The following is a 19,834-nucleotide window of genomic DNA, read 5'->3' on the forward strand; positions in this document are numbered from 1 at the left end:
TTTTACTCTGGCTTTTTCCCTAAGTGTCAGACTGGCTTATTACAAAATAGTCTTGCATGATATCAAATAATTTATCAGTCATCATTTTACCTTATCTCAAGATTGAGATAAGTTTGTCTTAAATATCAGTTCTTTTAACAATTTTATATTCTATCAGACTTTGTTTTCACATAATCTTTATTTGTGTTTATTGAGGGAGGTTCTTAAGTCCATAAACTGGAGAACATGAACAAATAGGACACCAAGGAAGAATTAGATTAAGAAATGAATGTGAAGCTGTTAAAAATATGGCTCACCTGATCTTTTGAAAGCTGGTTTCCAAATATATTTGGGCTTCCAAGATAAAGGCAGCTATTATTAATTTCCTTCATTAAGTATGTTTACAAGTTTTTTGAAGTATCTCTTTTCTGTAAGGATGGTCTTGCAGTGACTATGTGGAGTTCCTTCTTGCACACTTACAGAAGTTCTTCTCACCTCTGGTACAGAGGACAGTACATAGAGTGGGCAGTACCTGTCAGTCCAGAAATCTAGCATTCCAGGCTATGGAGTTACCCTTCTTAGGAGACATGTAAGTTCCAGAGTGATATATCAAGAGTTAAACTATTTTCCTACTAACTATTTGGGACTTAGATATTACCTCAAATTGTAACTATTTATTTTTATTGAAGTATAGTTGACATATAACATATTAGTTTCAGGTATGCAGCATAATAATTCTGTATTTGTATATATTGCAAAGTGACACGGTAAGTCTAGTTAACATCTGTCACAATATATAGGGTATAATTTCTTTTTTTCTTAATGATGAAAACTTTTAAGATCTACTCTCTTAGAAACTTTCAAATATGCAATATGGTGTTATTAACTATAGTCATCATGCTGTACATTATATCTCTGACATTTATTTTATAACTGGAAGTTTGTATAGTTTGACTTCACACATTTTCACTCTCCCCAAAAATGCCTCTGGCAACCACTAATTTGTTCTATCTATGAGTTTGTCTTTTAGTTTGTTTGCTTTTTTTAAGATTCTACGTAGAAGTGGGATCATAAGGTATTTTGTCTTTCTCTGTCTGACTTACTTCACTTAGCATAATGCCCTCAAGGTCTATCCATGTTGTTGCCAATGGCAAGATTTCCTTCTTTTTATGGCTGAATAATATTCTATTGTGGTGTGTGTGTATCCACATTTTCCTTATCCATCAGTGGACATACGGATGAGTCTGTGGCCTTTGGATTTACCACTATGCTAGGTTTAAAGCTCTATAAGAGAGGCTTTATCAGAAAACTTAAATTCTCTTCATTCACCTAGAATGTAGTTGTATTTTCTTTCCTTTCCTTTCCTTTTCTCTGTTTAAAGCAATCACTTTATTTAAAGTGAATCAACTGTGGTGAGGCATTATATTAAAACTTGTTTTAATGTATAGTAATTTTGATGGACATAATACACTAATCTAGTACTTCTAATGCTAATTGCTAATAAGAATCAGCTGTGAAGATTTAAAACTACCAAAGGTCAGATCTCACCCAGGTTCCTTAAATTGGAATCCCTGGGGTTTGGGTCAAAGATTTTTGTTTATTTAAAGAACACTGAATGAGTCTAATACCTGCCATGGCTGAGAACCACTGATACAAAGAAATAGGCAATTAGGAGTAAATTTTCTTTCTCCCTTCAGTAATCCATTTACTGAAAGTCACTTCAGATGGTCTTGTTCACCACAATAAAAATTTTTATTATTTCTGAATATAATAGCTTCACATTGTTGGAAATTATAACTTATAAAGTGTAAAAAGGGAAATACCCACACTTTTGAAATAACCTTTAGCATTTACCACTTAGGAATATATGCTGCTTATAAAATTTCAGAGTAAAGAGCCCAAGTTCCCCACCAGTCCCCTATGTTCCTTTTCCCTCAGAGGAATAGTACTCTGATGTCACTGTGCACCATTTCATGTTATTTTATATTATAGCATCCCTAAAGTTTAGCAACAACATTTAACCAATCAAAGCTATAGGAAAGATCTAAAGCAAGTGAGCCATGGTGGGGCCACTAGTTGGCTAACAGGTATTGTCACATAACTCCCAGGTGATGCTGTTTCTTATTGCCTCTGAAGTAAGGTATGCAAGGCTGAGTTACATAGAAGCAAGTCTTTCATTTCTCCTGTCTTGACCACTGAGTCTCTAAAACTTTGACTCTTTTTTCTAAATTCTTTTTCAGTGACTTGACCTTTTTTTTTCACTTCCTGTTTTGCCCAGGCCTCACTTAGATCCTTGCATGATTTTCTGCTGTTGAAGAAACTGTGTGAGAGGGGAGTTTTTACCAGGCAGGTTTGAGTGTGTAACTTTGTTTAAATGTGTGGACTATTTGCACCACCACTTCGATGCCTAAGGGAAAAAATGATTTTATGTGTACCCTACACTGAATTTTGGAGTGGCAACATCTGTCAGTGTTGGATATTAAAGAAAAACTTACATAGCTTAAAGTCTGCAACTTTTTTTAAAATTTACTTTTTTATTGAGGTATTGTTGATATACAATCTTACATTGTTTTCAGATGTACAATAGAGTGGTTCAACAGGTACCCATATTATTAAATCCTCACATTTGAAACTTTTCAGAAAACAAAGTTGGTTGCCTTATACTGGCTTTTTTTAGGAATGAAGCCAAGGATGAAGAAAGAAGCTGTCTCTACTCCATCACAAGCGGCCCACAGGGATCAGGAATGGTATGATGCTGAAATTGCTAGAAAACTGCAAGAAGAAGAAATTTTGGTGAGCAAATTTTAATGCAAGAGTTCAGGGGAATCAGTAGTTTATCTTAAATTGGATCATTCTTGAGATTATATAATAGGCATTGTAGTCCTGGAGAAGTTGAGAAACTGGAATCTTCTTTATGGATAGAAAAATCCAAGTAGGGATAGAGTGTCCAGTTTTACTTACTGAGTAAGCATTGGCAACAGAATGCCATATCCCGGTCTTGCCAGTGGGTTTCGGCCCCAGACATGTTCACTGTGGATTCAGTGAGACTGAGGAATAACAATGGAACGTTCTTGGGGTGAAAGGGTTTATGTCCAACTTTACTCCCACAGTGGAAGGTCAGTCACTAGAACCCCATCCACTCAGAGCGAGTCTGCATGTAGCAGGCCGGTCTCTGCCTCTGGGCCTCTCTGCTTGCCTGCAGCCATGCAGTCCAGAGCACTGGGCGGAGCTCTTCATATAGAGTCATTAATAACATACTGCCCACATGTGTGCAGTGAACAAGCCGACCAGGGCCAGGTGAGAATCCTGGCCATAGGAACCCTCACTTTCTCACAGTCTTTCCATAGTTGAGTTCTGGTAATTCTCAAAGAATCTGCTGTAGAATTTGATAAAAATAGACCCTGCTCTGGCTGGTACAAGTATAACCAACTGATTATCCAATTCAGGGATGTAAATCAAAACTATTTTCAAATACCAGTTTGTTTTTATGGAAGATTTTTAAAGAAGGAACAATGTAGACTTCTATTAAATTATTCTTTTGTATTTTCTATACCATAGGCTACCCAGGTGGACATGAGAGCAGCTCAAGTAGCCCAGGACGAGGTGAGCTCATTTTAGGTGGTGAATTTGTTTAGCCAGTATTCTTTGGAAATAGTCCAGAAATTGTTTACTAACAACTGCAGTCAGTGACAGTGCCTGGATTTTGTTTAGGAAATCGCTAGACTTCTAATGGCTGAAGAAAAGAAGGCTTACAAGAAAGCCAAGGAGCGGGAGAAATCATCTTTGGACAAAAGAAAGCATGACCCTGATTGGAAGGTGCAGTCTGTTTTTTTGTTTCTGTTTTTAAATTAGAAATGAAATTAGAAACAGAAAGTGGACTCTGCTTTTAGGGTAAGCTCTGCAAATATGTTTAGGATGTACAAATTATCTCTCTCATATATGGGAATCTGACTTGTAAAAGTTGTTTCACTATGAAAAATCATACTGACTTTTTTAAAGTGACTATGTAAAAAGCTACTGTTAAGATTGAAAAACTCATTCCATTCATTTTAAGACTACCTAAGATGCAAGTGCTTCTGGTCATGAGCAATTTTAGTTTTACTATTCTTAACCTTACAGGTGAATGTAGCATTTTCACATGCTTTCAAGTTTCCACAGTGGCCTTTTTCTTCCTCTTGCTACTTTTCCTACGTGCTTATATTGTCCTTCGTCCCTGACTGTGCACTACTTCTCTTTCCTCTGATATAACTTCATCCACGGCACACTGACAGATACCACCAAGTAGTCATTGTGTACATCAGAGTACAGGAACTGTCTAGCATGAACTGAACTTGGACTGTTATCTTCCCCCTCATTAATCAGAAATAGACAAAATAACCAATGACTACAGTACATCCTGCTGTAAAGTAATGTATCGTTGTAGGTGGTTGCAAGTCCAATTTAACAGGTTTTACTCATTGGTTGCTTTGTTCAGTGCACCACTCAGGATTTCCAGGGAGAGACAAAGATGTGTTTTCCTCATAGTAATGTATAACATAAAGAGGATTACAAGCTATAGCTAACAATATAAGGTCAAGCTGGTTGAAGAAAGCATAATAGAAGAAGAGCAGAGGAGGAGGGAGAGAATTCCTGCAGTAAAGGTTTTTTAGACAGGGGTTCTGCTAGGCCTGCAGGGATGCAACTAGGGTGTATATCCATGATAGAGTTGATGTTTAGCACTGTTCTCTCTAGAACAAATTCCTCCCTTGGGTCTTACAGTTTCAGCATTGGAAACTGAAGGAAAAAGAAGACATAGGAACCATGATAATAGTATTGCTCTACTATTTCCTGTTGCTCAATTAATTACCCAGTAGTCAGTCTAAAAACAAACAAAAGTATTATTCCCGTGTTAATTATTTATATTTATCTCCCTCTTTTACCCTATTAGTAATTCATAATTTCTCCTAAAAGATGTATTTTTTTAATAGAAGGGTTCCCAGATGCATCTGCTTATATAAATTAAGCTACAAATAATTTATCAGAAGTTACTTAGACTCTGTTAATTCAGCTGTGAAGTAGTAGATATTTTTAAAGATTACAAATCAGGAAAGTAAGAGGAGAGGGCTACATTTCTAGTAAATATCAAGGTTTCTATAATTTCTAGATTCTATAATTGGTGCTGGTACAGTTCCTCTACTGGAAAAGTTGGCCTGAATATGTCTTGGTTTCCTGGCTTGAAAATCATTCCTGAGTCAGATGTTCAGCATTAAGTTTAAAGGCATAAACCTAGATGCCATAGACTTGGGGAGTCTACTAGTTCTTATCAGCTACTGTGCAGCTATTATGTTAACAATGGATGGCAAAGCACACTTCTGTGGGGGCTCATGTTTGTGTGTTTTGCCCACTTACCCATCTGGCCGCATTGACAGCTTCGAATACACATTTGTGGCTATGATTTTGTTTTTCTCTCTGAGTGGCTGTATTTTATGTTGTTCAACTGAATGTAAGTAACCTGAAATTACTAAAGTAGAGTTTAGTATGCTTGGTCTTAGATATTTTCTAAGTCTAACCTTTTTGTTTGCTCTTTTCTATATGTGTTTTTTCTTTTGAGGTTTGTTTTTTCAGTTGTGTGTGTTTTTTTCTGTCTATAGCCAAAAACAATTAAATCGGCATACTCAAAGTCAAAAGAGAGTGATGAACCTCACCGTTTTAAGAACGACAGGCCAGCACGGTAAGGTGACACCTGAAAAGGAGGGAGGAACTTGACTTTGGGATGGGGAAGGGAGTGTTGGCTGCCAGAGAAGAGTGTTTGTTCTTTGGAGAGGGGATGAAGAAATCTGTAATTGTGAGGTGGTATCCAAGTCTCTCGGGGTTATTGTCAAACTTTGCTTCTAGTCCAAAATTGGGCTGAACAACCCAAACTGGGAAGATGAGAATTTTATAGAAGCTGAGCTGTATAAGGATGGGCTTTTTGTAGAACAAGTTGTTATTTCTGGATTCACTCAGTTGATACCTTGAGCTAAAAAGGGATGAGATAACCCTGTTCCTAAGTAAAAATCTCAGGTTTTAAATCTTTACCAATTTAAAGCTTCATGGACATATTGGTGTATGCATGACATTTCCGCATGCCTAACTTAATTTCTTTATGAGTCTCAGTGTCCTAAGCAAATACTTATTTGAGTCACTGTGGACTATTCTGTATCCCACTAGATCAAATAGCTGTGGCTTTGGTATATGTACTTTCTGATTTCTTTTAAGCAGTCTTGGGTAATAGTTAATGGGACAATTACTGTTTTTCTACCTCAAGTTGTCAACATTTAAGTCTCTGGGGAGGCAACTATTTTTTTAATCATTTATTGCTTTCTGTTGCTTTTTGGAAGAAAATAGTATTAGAAAAGGAAAAAAGTAATTAGAAAAAGAAAAAATAAAACTAAATCTAATATTGTGAAAATGCTAAGTTATTAAAACCTTGAGTTTGGTCCTAATTATTAGTAGTATATTTATTAATTCTAAAACATAAGTTTTGTCACACTGAAAAATACACACTTAAGCTGCTAGACTTAAAAGCCATATTCTCTTTTAAAATTAATGGGCTCTCCCAAGATAAATACTCTTCAGAAGATTATATCAAGTTTGTAAAGCCGTTAGGGCAACAGTAGTGTAATCTAATTTATAAAATTGTTTTTTCTTGTTTCTGTTAGTTATGCTCATGCCAAACATATTTTAAAACGGACTTTAGAACCATATAGGTAGCTTATTAGTTTTACTTTTTCCTTGGAATATCCAGGTAAAACAAGAAGTAACTAATTTGTTCTCAGTAGGTGAATAGGTGTGGTTTATTACACTTTTTTTAGTCAAGTGAATTAAAATAATCTTTAGGATTATTTTTCATTCTTCAAAGTCCTTGAGCTCTTTAGAACACTAATACCTTCAGCATCAGATATGATATGATAGAACAACCAAGAATGGCTATTTAAAAAGATGTATTAAAGTTGAAAACAAGTTTCTGGAATGTAGAAGATACTCTTAAAAATACCTGATATTGAAAGAAAGAATAATCAAATGATCTTGTATTAAAAATGGCTATTATTAAGCCAAAACAATCCTGAGAAGGAAGAACAAAGCTTGGGGGGATTATGTTCCAACTTCAAGCTCTACTACAAAGCCGCAGTAATCAAGATAGTTTGGTACTGGCACAAGAACAGACCCACACATATATGGCCAATTAATATACAATAAAGGAACCATGGATATACATGGGGAAATGACAGCCTCTTTGACAACTGGTGTTGGCAAAACTGGACAGCTACGTGTAAGAGAATGAAACTGGATTATTGTCTAACTCCATAAACAAAAGTAAATTGGAAATGGATTTAAGACCTGAATGTAAATCATGAAACCATAAAACTCTTAGAAGAAAACATAGGCAAAAATCTCTTGAATATAGACATGAGCAACTTTTATCTGAACACATCTTCTCAGGCAAGGGAGACAAAAGCAAAAATGAGCAACTGCGATTACATCCAAGTAAAAAACTTCTGTATAGCAAAGGACAACATCAGCAGAACAAAAAGGCATCCTACAGTATGGGAGAATATATTCGTAAACGACATATCAAACAAGGGGTTAAAATCCAAAATATATAAAGAGCTCACATGCCTCAACACCCAAACAGCAAAAAACCTGATTAAAAAATGGGCAGAGGATCTGAACAGACACTTTTCCAAAGAAGATCAGATGGCCAACAGGCACATGAAAAGATGCACCACATCACTAATCATGAGAGAAATGCAAATTAAAACCACAATGGGATGTCACCTCACATCAGGATGGCCAACATCCAAAAGACAAGGAACAACAAATGTTGGTGAGGATGTTGAGAAAGGGGAACTCTCCCTCCTACACTGCTGGTGGGAATGTAAATTATTTCAACCATTGTGGAATGCAGTATGGAGGTTCCTCAAAAAATTAAAAATAGAAATACCATTTGACCCAGTAATTTTACTTCTAGGAATTTACCCAAAGAAAACAAGGTCACAGATTCAAAAAGACATATTCACCCCTATGTCTATTGCAGCACTATTTACAATAGCCAAGAAATGGAAGCAACCTAAATGTCCATCAGTAGATGAAGGGATGAAGAAGATGTGTTACATATACACAATGGACTATAATTCAGCCATAAGAAGAAAACAAATCCTACCATTTGCAAAAACATGGATGGAGCTAGAGGGTATTATGCTCAGTGAAATAAGCCAGGCAGAGAAAGACAGGTACCAAATGATTTCACTCATTTGTGGGGTATAACAACAAAGCAAAACAGCAGACTCATAGACTCCCAGAAGGGACTAGCGACTAGCAGTTACCAAAGGGAAAGAGGGCAGGGAGAGTAGGTGGGAAGGGAGGGAGAAGGGGTATAAGGGGAATTATGATCAGCACACACAATGTAGTGGGATCATGGGGAAGGCAGTAGAGCACAGGGAAGGTAAGTCATGACTCTATAGCATCTTACTATGCTGATGGGCAGTGACTGCATTGGAGTATGTGGGGGGGACTGGATAATATCTGTGAATGTAGTTAACCCCAGTGTTGCTCATGTGAAAACTTTGTAAGATTGTATATCAATACCTTAATAAAAAAAAAAGTAAAAAAAAAAAGGTCACAGGTTTTCAGAAACCAGGATTTACTGCCCCCCCCGAAAAAATGACTATTATAAATGAGCGAAAAGTGATCCATGACTAGTAGAACTAAATTCTTCAACTTGAAAGGAACATTTGTCTACCATTTATGGAAATTATATATATGTAATAAACAATAAAGTGAAAACAAAATTTGATGAAACCTTTATTTTTGTAGTTAAAAATTAAAACTATTTTAAATGTCTTGTACAACTAATATAATAATATATACTTGCTGGTTTGAGTCTATGGTTTCCTTTGTTACATTTAATCATGTTGGAAAAGTTTAGTTATTTATACAGAAAGAGGACAGGACTGGAAAACACAGAGCTTCCCGGGTCAAGATGCTTAGTGTGGTAATAGTAGTAGAGGGGAAACAAATTCTTAATGTAGAACTTGTAGCATTCATGGTCAAAAACAGTTTCTTTGTCCATTACAAGATTTTCTACTCTCTGTAAGGAAATGGAGAGCCACCTGGCAATCTGAATTAATTCCAGCTCTTTATAATTGGAAAAAGTTTCAACCCAAGTTCCAAATTATTTTAACTACAGGATTTTGCATTGGTAATACTACTTGGCATTTTATTTGCATTTTTTTTCTTGGGAAAACTTAAGGATTTTATAAATCTCATTTAGGTCCTACTGCATTCTTGTACATGTGAAATATATTTGTTACACTTATTCATTCTTCAGATATTTATTGAACACCCTAGTAATTGCCCAAAACTATAGGAAGCAACATCCTGCTCTCAAGAAATTTATAATATGAACAAATAATTATACAAATAACTATTATGATAGTAAATACTATGGATGAAATGTACAGGGTATTGTAAGAGCATAAGGAGACAGCCTAATCTGAGTGTCTAGGAAGGCTTCTTAAAGAAGTGACTTGAGTGAATTCTGAAGGTATTTTGTCTATATTACTAACTTAAAGATATAAATTGTTTCATGCGAACAGTAGGAAAGAGGTAATCCTAATACATCTAAAACTATAAAACAAACTATTGGTTAAGAAGATTTTTTTCCAGCCTTGGATATGAATACCCTTAACTGTGAAACAACTGTCTCCACAGCAAAATTACATGATAGGACCCTTGGAATCAGTAAGACTTATTCTCTGTGTAACTAAAAACTGAACAGAACAGTGTACCAAGAAAAATGAGGGCATTCTAGATTCATTGGTTCATTCTTAAGTGGAGATCCTGGAGATCTGTTGGTGATTTGGGCTTTGTTTCACACTTTAGTATCCTTTTCCTTGATAATGAGTCGATGATGAGGCAGTGATGATGGAGTGTTTTTTTGAGAGAATCCCTTGGTTTTTGTTTTTCTGGTTTTTGATTGCCTAATGAGGTTAGTAAATCCTGATTGCCAATCCTACTTTCTTGGGTCTTTTTTTTCCCCCTGTTTTTAAAATCATTCTAAATGCTCACCACACCTAGAGTAGTGACTATCTGTCAACATAGAAAGATGTTACAGAATTACTGACTATATTCTCTGTGCCTCTTTATTGCCTTCACCTATTTCATCCACCCACCTAAACCCTACCCCATGATAACCACCAGTCACCTCTCTGTGTCTGTGAGTCTATTGATGTTTTGTTCATTTTGTTTTGTTTGTCTTTTAGGTTCCGCATACAAGTGAAATCATATGCTATTTGTCTTTCTCCACCTGGATAGTTTCACTTAGCATAATATCTTGTAGGTCTATCCATTTTGTTGCAAATGGCAGGTTTTCTTTTTATGGCTGAATAATATTCCATTGTGTATATGTACTACATCTTTATCCATTCATCTATTGATGAACACTTAATTGCTTCCCTTTCTTGATTATTGGAAATAATGCAGTAATGAACATAGGAGTGCATACATCTTTTCCTGTCAGAGATTTTGTTTTCGGGTTGTATGGTATTTGTATTTTTAGTTTTTTGAGGAACCTCCATACTGCTTTCTACAGTGACTGCACCAATTTATATTCCCACCAACAGTGTAGGAGGGTTTCCTTTTCTCCATATCCTCACTAACACTTGTTATTTCTTCTCTTTTGGATGTTGGCTATTCTGACTGGTGTGAGGTAATATCTCATTGTAGTTTTGATTTGCCTTGTCCTGATGATTAATGATGTGGACTATCTTTTCATGTGCCTGTTGGCTGTCAGTATGTCTTCTTTGGAAAAATCTCTACTCATGTCCTCTGCCCATTTTTTAATTGGGTGATTTGTTTTTTTGGTGTTCAGTCATTATGAGTTCTTTATATATTTTGGGTATTAGTCCCTTATCATATATATCATTTACAAATATATTGTCCTGTACTGTAGGTTGTCTTTTCATTTTGTTGATGGTGTCCTTTGCTGTCCAGATGTTTTTTAGTTTGATGTAGTCCCACTTGTTTTTGCTTTTGTATCCCTCAACTTGAGACAGGTAGCCAGAAAGAAATTACACATGCTTATGTCCAAGAGAGTTTTGCTTGTTTACTTCTAAAAGTTTTATGGTTTCATGTATTACATTTAGGCTTTTTATCTATTTAGACTTTACTTTTGTGTTTGGTTTTAGATAGTAATCCAGTTTCATTCTCTTGCATGTAGCTCTCCAGTTTTCCCAACACCATTTATTGAAGACATTTGTCTTTTCCCCAGTGTGTATTCTTGCCCCCTTTGTCATATATTAACTGACCATGTATGCAGGGGTTTATTTCTGAGCTCTCTCTTCTGTTCCATTGATCTATGGGTCTATTCTTGTGCCACTACTATTTTGATTACTGTAGCTCTGTAGTATAGCTTGAAGTCAGGAAGCATGATACCTCCAGCTTTGTTCTTTCTCAAGAGTACTTTGGCTATTTGGGGTCTTTCGTAGTTTCACATAAATTTTAGGATTATGCACTAGTTCATTGAAAAATGCCATTGGTAAATTGATAGGGATTACATCGAATTTGTAAATTGCTTTGGGCAGAATGACCATTTTGACAATTTTAATTCTTTCTATCCATGAGCATGAGATAGATTTCTATTTATTTGTGTTGTCTTCCATTTTTTTCATCAGTGTCTTACACTTTTCAGAGTACAAGTCTTTCACCTCCCTGGTTAGGTTTATTCCTAGGTATTTTATTCTTTTTGATGCAGCTGTAAATGAAATTGGTTTCTTGATTTCTCTTTCTGCTAGTTTGTTAATAGTGTATAGGAACGCAACAGATTTCTGTATATTGATTTTGTACCCTGTGACTTTATTAAATCCATTCTAATAGTTTTTTGGTGAATTTTTTAGGGATTTCTGTATATAATATCATGTCATCTGCAAATACAGAAAATTTTACTTCTTCCTTACCAATTTAGATGCCTTTATCTCTCTGTCTTGTCTGATTACCATGGCTAGGACCTCCTATGTTGATTAAAAGTGGTGAGAGTAGGCATCCTTGTCTTGTTGCTGATCTAGAGGAAAAGCTTTCAGCTTTTCACCATTCAGTATGATGTAGCTGTGGGTTTGTTGTATATGGCCTTTATTATGTTGAGGAATGTTCCTTTTATACCCACTTTGTTGAGAGTTTTTACCATGAATGGATGCTGAATTTTGTCAATTGCTTTTTTGGCATCTATTAAGATGATCGTATGATTTTTATACTTTGGTTACTGTGGCATATCACATTGATTGATTTATGAATTTTTTACTGTCTTTGCATCCCTAGAATAAATCCCATTGGGTCATGATGGATGATCCTTGGATGTATTTTTGAATTTGGTTTGCTAATATTTTGTTGAGGATTTTGCATCTTTGTTAATCAAGGATATTGGTCTGTAATTTTCTTTTTTTGTTGTGTCTTTGTCTGGTTTGGTATTGAGAGTGTTGCTGGCCTCATAGAATGAATTTGGATGTTATTTTCTCCTCTTAATTTGGAATACCTTAAGAAGGATAGGTATTATCTCATATTTATATGTTCAGTAGAATTCATCTGTGAAGACATCTGGGCCTAGACTCTTTGTTTGTTGGGAGTATTTTAATTACCAGTTCGTTATTGGTAATTGGTCTGTTTAGATTTTCTGCTTCTTCCTGGGTCAATCTTAGAAGGCTGTACTTTTCTAGGAATTTATCCATTTCTTCTAGGTTGTCCACTTCATTGACATATAATTTTTACAGAATTTTGTAACAATTCTGTGAGTTTCTATGTCAGTTGTAACTTCTCGCTTTTTGTTTCTGATTTTGTCAACTTGTGTCCTCTCTCTCTTTTTTTCTTGTAAGTCTGGCTAGGGGTTTGTCAGTTTTCTTCTCAACCAGCTCTTGGTTTCTTTGATTTTTTTCTATTGTTTTCTTACTCTGTATTTTGTTTATTTATGCTCTGATCTTATGCCTCTCTGTCTACTAATTTTGAGCTTTGTTTATTCTTCTTTTTCTAGTTGCTTTAGTTGTGATTTTAGATCGTTTATTTGAGATTGTTCTTGTTTCCTGAGTTACACTGTATTGCTGGGTGCTCTCTCTGTAGTTCTGTTGCTGCATCCCATATATTTTGAATTGTGTTCTTGTTTTCATTTGGCTCCATGTATTTTGATTTCCTCTGACTTGTTCATGATCCATTGATTATTTAAAAGCATGTTGTTTATGCCCTCCATGTATTTGTGCTCTGACTTCTCTAGCCACCTGTTTCTTGAGGTTGAGTTTCTTAATTCTAGAGTCATATTATTTTGTCTAAACTGTTCTTTCCAAGTCTTACTTTTTTAAGGTAAATGTTATAAATGTCAATGTAAGAAAACACTGTATTTAATCTCTAATATTTATAAATGGATGGTTCAAAGAGAAAAACAAGAAAAATGCCCCATGCTCATATTAATTATATGTATATAAAAATGCATTAAAATACGAAAATATATGTGAAATACCATTTGAAATTGTAAGATACATATATATAGTCTTGAATACAGATGCTGCTGCTGATAAAAGTACACACCTATGTAGTGGAACATGGTGTAGTTTAGAGCACTGGTTTTGAAGTGCAGATGAGTTTGAGCCCGGGCTCTGCCACTTAACTGTGGGAACTTCGACAGATCACTTACTTCATCTAACCTAACCTAACTCCGAAGTGGTATGGTAGCTACCATACAGACTTGTCCTGAAAGTTCACTGGGATTATCTATGTAGAACCCACAGCACAGTCCTTAATATGTATACAAGTTTATATCCTCTGCTCCCCATTCCCAGTCACTAAATACCCAGGAAGAGATGTTCTTGTGGACGCAGTGAGAAATTTGGAAACACTTGCCTTTTAGTCTTATATGAGAGAGTGCATTGTATCATACTAACCATAACTTCCCTTACTTTAGAATACTTATACCTTCTAGATTGTACATATAATTACAAAAATCATCCTACTTCATGATTATATATTTGACAAATTTTCTTTCCCTCATCTGGTTCTGTGCTTTAATGGAAAGTTTGAAAACACCTTCAAGAAAAAAAACAATGAGGGATTTTGTTCTTCATTCTCATCAACAACAAATGTTTGCAAAAATCTATGTAATATCATTAAAATAATAAAATGTTTGGAATATTAAAAACATACCAATTTCTTTTTTACATTTTGTCTTCTGTTGAGGTGGAAAGTTGCGAATGTATGACAGCCCTTTCCTTTTTGAGCTCTGTGTTGCCACCTAGTGGATTAAGGAGCTCTGCTCTAAATTTTATATGTTGACCAATGTCTCCTTCCTCCCTCCCTGGTCCCCTCCTCTTTAACCTGCTTCCCTCTCTCCCTTTCTTTTTTTCCCTCCTTAACTCTATTACTCCCTTCTATCTTTTACTTTCTTCCTCTTTTCTTCATAAAACCTACCAAAACAAGGTGAATTTCTCATTTGTGGCAGTGGTCACTTCTCATTAACCTTTCTCTATCCCTTATCGCAATGCCTCACACATAGTAGGTGTTCAAAATATACTTTTTATTGAATTTTGTGCATCAAAACAAAGGAACAGTAGGATAAAAACAATTTATCCAAAGTCAGTCAGCTGGCCAGGAATGAAAATGAGAATTCTAATACATTGTGGCTTTGCATTTCTACTAAAATTGTTTTTACCATGTGATCCAATGAGAGGTGGAATCCTAGTTACCACCACTGAGAATATCTTCTAATTCTGACTTCCCTTTAGGCCACCACCACCTGCCATGGCAGATGCTGAGGATGTGGATCACACTCATTTTACAAACCAGCATAATTCCACACGTCATTTCAAAATCGAGTCCTCTCATAAAGGTAAGAAAAATGGGTATGGTCAAATTTAGGATCCTTTTTTATAATCCTCATGCTGTGGTGGAAAATCATGCTGTCTTATATAGATCTCTAGAGTGGAAAAATAAGTGACCCTTCCCGTTAGCAGATTATAGTATTCTTCATTTATTAGAAAACAACAAAAAATGATTTTTAAAAATCCCAGAAAACAAGGTACCTTAATTGAATGCAAAGTTGTCTGTCTGTTTGCATTTTCCTCCAGAAAAGAGAGTTCATGGCTTTCATCAGATTCTTAAAGGGTAACTATATTCCCCATTTAGATATCCTGGGCTTTTTCTATCCTGGCTTTTATTTGCATCTACCCATTACTCTGTTAATTAGATATAAAGTACACACATCACTCAAAAATATTAGGCATAAGAAAAATGGGAAAAAGAAAATGAGATCTAAGTTGGCCAGATCTTTAAAATGAAAGGAATAGTTGGATGTAGTTTCTCTTCCAAGCATATATGTTTACTTATATGTATTTTTATGATAGTTGTAAAATGAGACAGTGAAAAGGTAGTTTCTTAATTTCCTCATCTAAAAATGGAGGTGATTTTAATAGTGTCAGCATTGTGAGGATCATGTAAGTAAAATTTATGAAAGCTAAGTGCAGTAGACTTTACAAATATTGTTGTCTTTTTTTATCTTTTTAGGCAATTTTATTCATGTTTCTTTAACTATTGTCTCCTTTTTTACTTATAGTTGACATATATTAGATGCAGATTTACAAAATAGTGATTTGATAATTGTGTACATTATGAAATGTTCACCACAGTAAGTGTAATCATCTGTCAGCATACAAAGTTGTTATAATATTATTAACTATATTCCTTGTACTGTTTTTTTTCATCCCCATTACTTATTTATTTCATAACTGGAAGTTTGTATGTCTTATTTTCCTCACCTGTTTCTCCTATCCCACCACCGCTTTCCCCTCTGGCAATCAACTGTTAGTTCTCTGTATTTATAAGTCTTCCTGTTTGTTTTATTCACTTGTTTTGTATTTTAGATTCTGCATGTAGGTAAAATCATGATATCTACTTTTCTCTGACTTATTTCACTTAGTCTAATAGCTTCAGAGACCATCCATATTGTCACAAATGGCAAGATTTCAATTTTTTTAGTGGCTGAGTTAGTATTCCATCGTGTATGTATACCACATCTTTATTCATTTATCCATCTGTGGATACTTAGGTTGCTGCTATATCTTGGCTATTGTAAATAATGCTGTAATAAACATAAGGGTACTTAGATCTTTTCAAATTATTTTTTCATTTGCTTTGGGTAGATAACCAGAAGTAGAAATAGTAGATTGTATGGTATTTCTATTTTTGATTTTTTGAGGAAACTCCATACTGTTTTCCATAGTGTTTGAACCAATTGCAATCCCATGTACAGTGAACAAGGGTTCCCTTTTGTCCACATCCTTGCCAACAGTTGTTATTTCTTGTCTTTTGGATAATAGCCATCTTGACTGGTGTGAGGTAATATTTCATTATGGTTTTAATTTGCATTTCCCTCATGATTAGTGATATGGAGCATCTTTTCATGTGCCTGTTGGCCATCTGTATGTCTTCTCTAGAAAAATATCTGTTCAGGTCCTCCTATTATTTAATAGGATTATTTAAATTTTATTTATTTTATTTTTGTTACTTAGGGTATTGAGTTGTGTGAGTTCTCTATAAATTTTGGATATTAATCCCATATCAGATATATCATTTACAAATATCTTTCCCCATTCAGTAGTTTGCCTTTTCGTTTTGGTGATTGTTTCCTTCATTGTACAAAAAAGCTTTTCAGTTTGTTGTAGTCCCAAAAATTGTTCACTTTTGCTTTTGTTTTCCTTGCCCGGGGAAGACATATTCAAAAAAAAATTGCTAAGGCTAATGTCCAAGTTTTCTGTCTGTGTTTTTTGTTTTTTGGAGTTTATGCCTTCAGGTCTACCATTTAGGTCTTCAATCTATTTTGGGCTTATTTGTATGTTTGGTGTAAGAAAGTGGTCCAGTTTCATTCTTTTGCATGTAGCTGTCCAGTTTTCCCACCATTTATTAAAGTGGCTGTCTTCAGTTGTATATTCTTGCCTCCTTTGCCATAGTTATCTCCTGGTATTTTTTTTTCCTCTTTGATCCATTTGTTTACTAGCATGTTGCTTAGCCTCCACACATTTGTGGGGTTTTTTTTTTTTTTTTTTTTCATTTTTTCTTTTAATTGAATTCTAGTTTTATACCATTGTGGTTGAAAAAGGTCCTTGATGTGATTTGTCTTCTTAAACTTTTTGAGACTTAATTTTGTGGCCTAACGTGGTCTATCTAGAGAATGCAAAGAATGTGTATTCTGCTTCTTTTGGATGAAATGTTCTGTATTTATCTGTTAAAGTCCATCTGATCTAATGTGTCTTTCAAAGCCACTGTTTCCTTACTGATTTTCTCTCTCTGGATGATCTATCCATTGATGTAAATGGGGTGTTAAAGGCTCCCATCTATTACTATGTTACTGTTTGTCTCTACCTTTATGTCTTTTAATACGTGCTTTATATATTTAGGTGCTCCTATGTTGAATGCATAGATAATTAAAATTGTTATATCTTCTTGCTGAATTGAGCCCATAGCCATTCTGTAATTCCCTTCTTTGTCTCTTGTTATAGTCTTTATTTTTAACTCTGTTTTGTATAATAAGTACTGCTACTCCTGTTTGTTTATTTTTTTAATTCTGTTTGCATGGAATATCTTTTTCCATCCCTTCAGTTTTATTCTGTGTGTGTCTTTAGGTATGTAGTGAGTCTCTTATAATCAGTATATAGATGGATCTTATATTTTTATTCATTCAATTACCCTATGTCTTTTGATTGGAGCATTTAGTACATATACATTTAAAATAATTTTGGTAGGTATGTACTTATTGCTATTTTGATAATTGTTTTCTGGTTGTTTTTGTAGTTCTACTCTGTTCTTATTTTGCGCTCTTTTCCTTGTGATTTGGTCACTTTCATTAGTGTTCTGCTTGGATTCCTTTCTTTTTATTTTTTGTGTATTTATTATAGGTTTTTGGTTTGTGGTTACCAAGAGGTTCATATATATCATCCTCTGTATCCAGCAATCTACAATAAGTTGATGGTCGCTTGAATTTGGACACAGAAAAGTACTACATTTTTACTCCCACATCCATTTTATATGTATATGATGTCATATTTTGCATCTCTTTATTTTGTATATACCTTGACTAATTTTTGTGTATATAATTGATTTTACTGCTTTTGTCTTTTGACTCTCATACTAGCTTTGTAAGTGATTGATCCAGTACCTTTACTATATGTTTGCTTTTACCAGTGAAGTTTTTCCTTTCATAACTTTTTTTTTCTAGTTACAGCCTTTTCTTTTCCACTCAAGGAAGTACTTTTAATATTTCTTATATAAATATAAGTTGGTTTAGTGGTGATGAACTCCTTTAATTTGGTTTATCTGGAAAACTCTTTCTCCTTCAATTCTGAATAATAACCTTTCTGGGCAGAGTTTTCTTGATTGTAGGTTTTTTTCCTTTCAGCACTTCGAATATATCATACCACTCTGGCCTGGGAAGTTTCTGCTGACAAACCAACTAAAAGACATGTGGGGTTTTCCTTGTGTGTAACTGCTTTTCTCTTGCTTCTTTTAAGACTCTGTTTATCTATAATTTTTGCCATTTTAATTATGCATCTTAGGGTGGACCTCCTTGGGGTCAATGTGTTCTCTGCTCTCTGCGCTTCCTGGGCCTGGATGTCTGTTTCCTTCCCCAGGTTAGGGAAGGTTTCAGCCATTATTTCTTCAAATAAGTTTTTTGCCCCTTTCTCTCTCGCCCCTCCTTCTGGGACCCCCTCCCAGAATGAAAATGTTACTGTGTTTGCATTGTCACAGATTTCTTACATCAGCCCATTTTAAAATTTTTTTCTGTTTTTGTTTTTGCCATTCAGCTTAGTTGCTTTCCATTACCCTGTCTTCCAGATGGCTGACCCATTCTTTTGCATCCTCTCTCTGCTGTTGGTTCCCTCTAGTGTATTTTTCATCTCAGTAATTGTATTTCTCAGCTTTTATTGGTTCATTTTTATATCTTGTGTCTCTTTGTTGGAGATCTCAATGAATTTATCCACTATTTACTCGAGTCCAGTGAGTACCTTTGTGACCATTACTTTGAACTCATTATGAGCTAGATTGTTTTTCTACATTTTGTTTAGCTCTTTTTCTACATGTTATTGTTCTTTCATTTGAAACATATTCCTTTGCCCTTCATTTTGTCTGACTGTGTTTGTTTCAATGTATTAGGTAGGTCAGCTATGAAAATAGGGGCTTTCAGGAGTTGTCCAGTGGGGCCCAGTAGCACAACACCCCTGGTCTCCAGAATCAGGTGCGCCAGAGGTATCCTGTGTGGGTATCCTGCATGAACCCTTCTGTTGTGGCTGGGCTGCAACTGCCATGGGCATGCTGGTGGATAGGGCTGGTTCTCAGCTTAGTTATGGGCAGTTGTTGACCATTATACGGTGGGTGCACTGGTGGGCAGGGCTTGTCCCAGTGTGGCTGCCTGAGAGGCCTGGATGTATCCACTGTGGGCATGCTGGTGGGAAGGGCTAGTTTCCCTCTTCCAGAGGCAGGGATTGCTCTGAAGGGACACTGGTCTCAGCAGGGTTTGCCTGCCAGGTATGGCAAGCAGTGCTAGCCTGGTAGTTACAGAGTGTCAGAACTGGCTCTTGTCGACATCCTGGCAGCTAGGCTGAAGGAGGGCAAGGAAAAGGTGTCTGCCAGCACTTCTATTCTTGGAGAAACCCCCTGCAGATCCCTGTCCTTCCACCTGTCCTTAAATTAGTCAGTAATGTCCTTCATTTATATAACCTAGGCACTTTCAAACTGCTGCTTCTGTGCTGGGTCTCAGACTGATTGATATAGATCGCCAGCCCTCTAAGAACAGAGGCTTGGTTTCTTGTCC

The 19,834-nt window shown here is 35.5% G+C and overlaps 1 protein-coding gene across 4 annotated transcripts in view; it reads left to right on the top strand.

Moving 5' to 3' along the window:
• Nucleotides 1-19,834, top strand: part of CCDC50 (coiled-coil domain containing 50) — a 145,672-nt gene that overhangs the window by 67,035 nt on the left and 58,803 nt on the right. For all 4 annotated transcript variants that reach the window (XM_057501172.1, XM_057501179.1, XM_036933185.2 and 1 more), the window contains 5 exons: nt 2,657-2,772; nt 3,538-3,582; nt 3,691-3,795; nt 5,610-5,689; nt 14,757-14,860. In XM_057501172.1, the coding sequence (XP_057357155.1) occupies nt 2,657-2,772; nt 3,538-3,582; nt 3,691-3,795; nt 5,610-5,689; nt 14,757-14,860 (450 nt within the window). The remainder of the gene's footprint in view (nt 1-2,656; nt 2,773-3,537; nt 3,583-3,690; nt 3,796-5,609; nt 5,690-14,756; nt 14,861-19,834) is intronic.

Source organism: Manis pentadactyla, chromosome 1 (assembly GCF_030020395.1).
Source record: "Manis pentadactyla isolate mManPen7 chromosome 1, mManPen7.hap1, whole genome shotgun sequence".
Lineage (NCBI taxonomy): Eukaryota > Metazoa > Chordata > Mammalia > Pholidota > Manidae > Manis > Manis pentadactyla.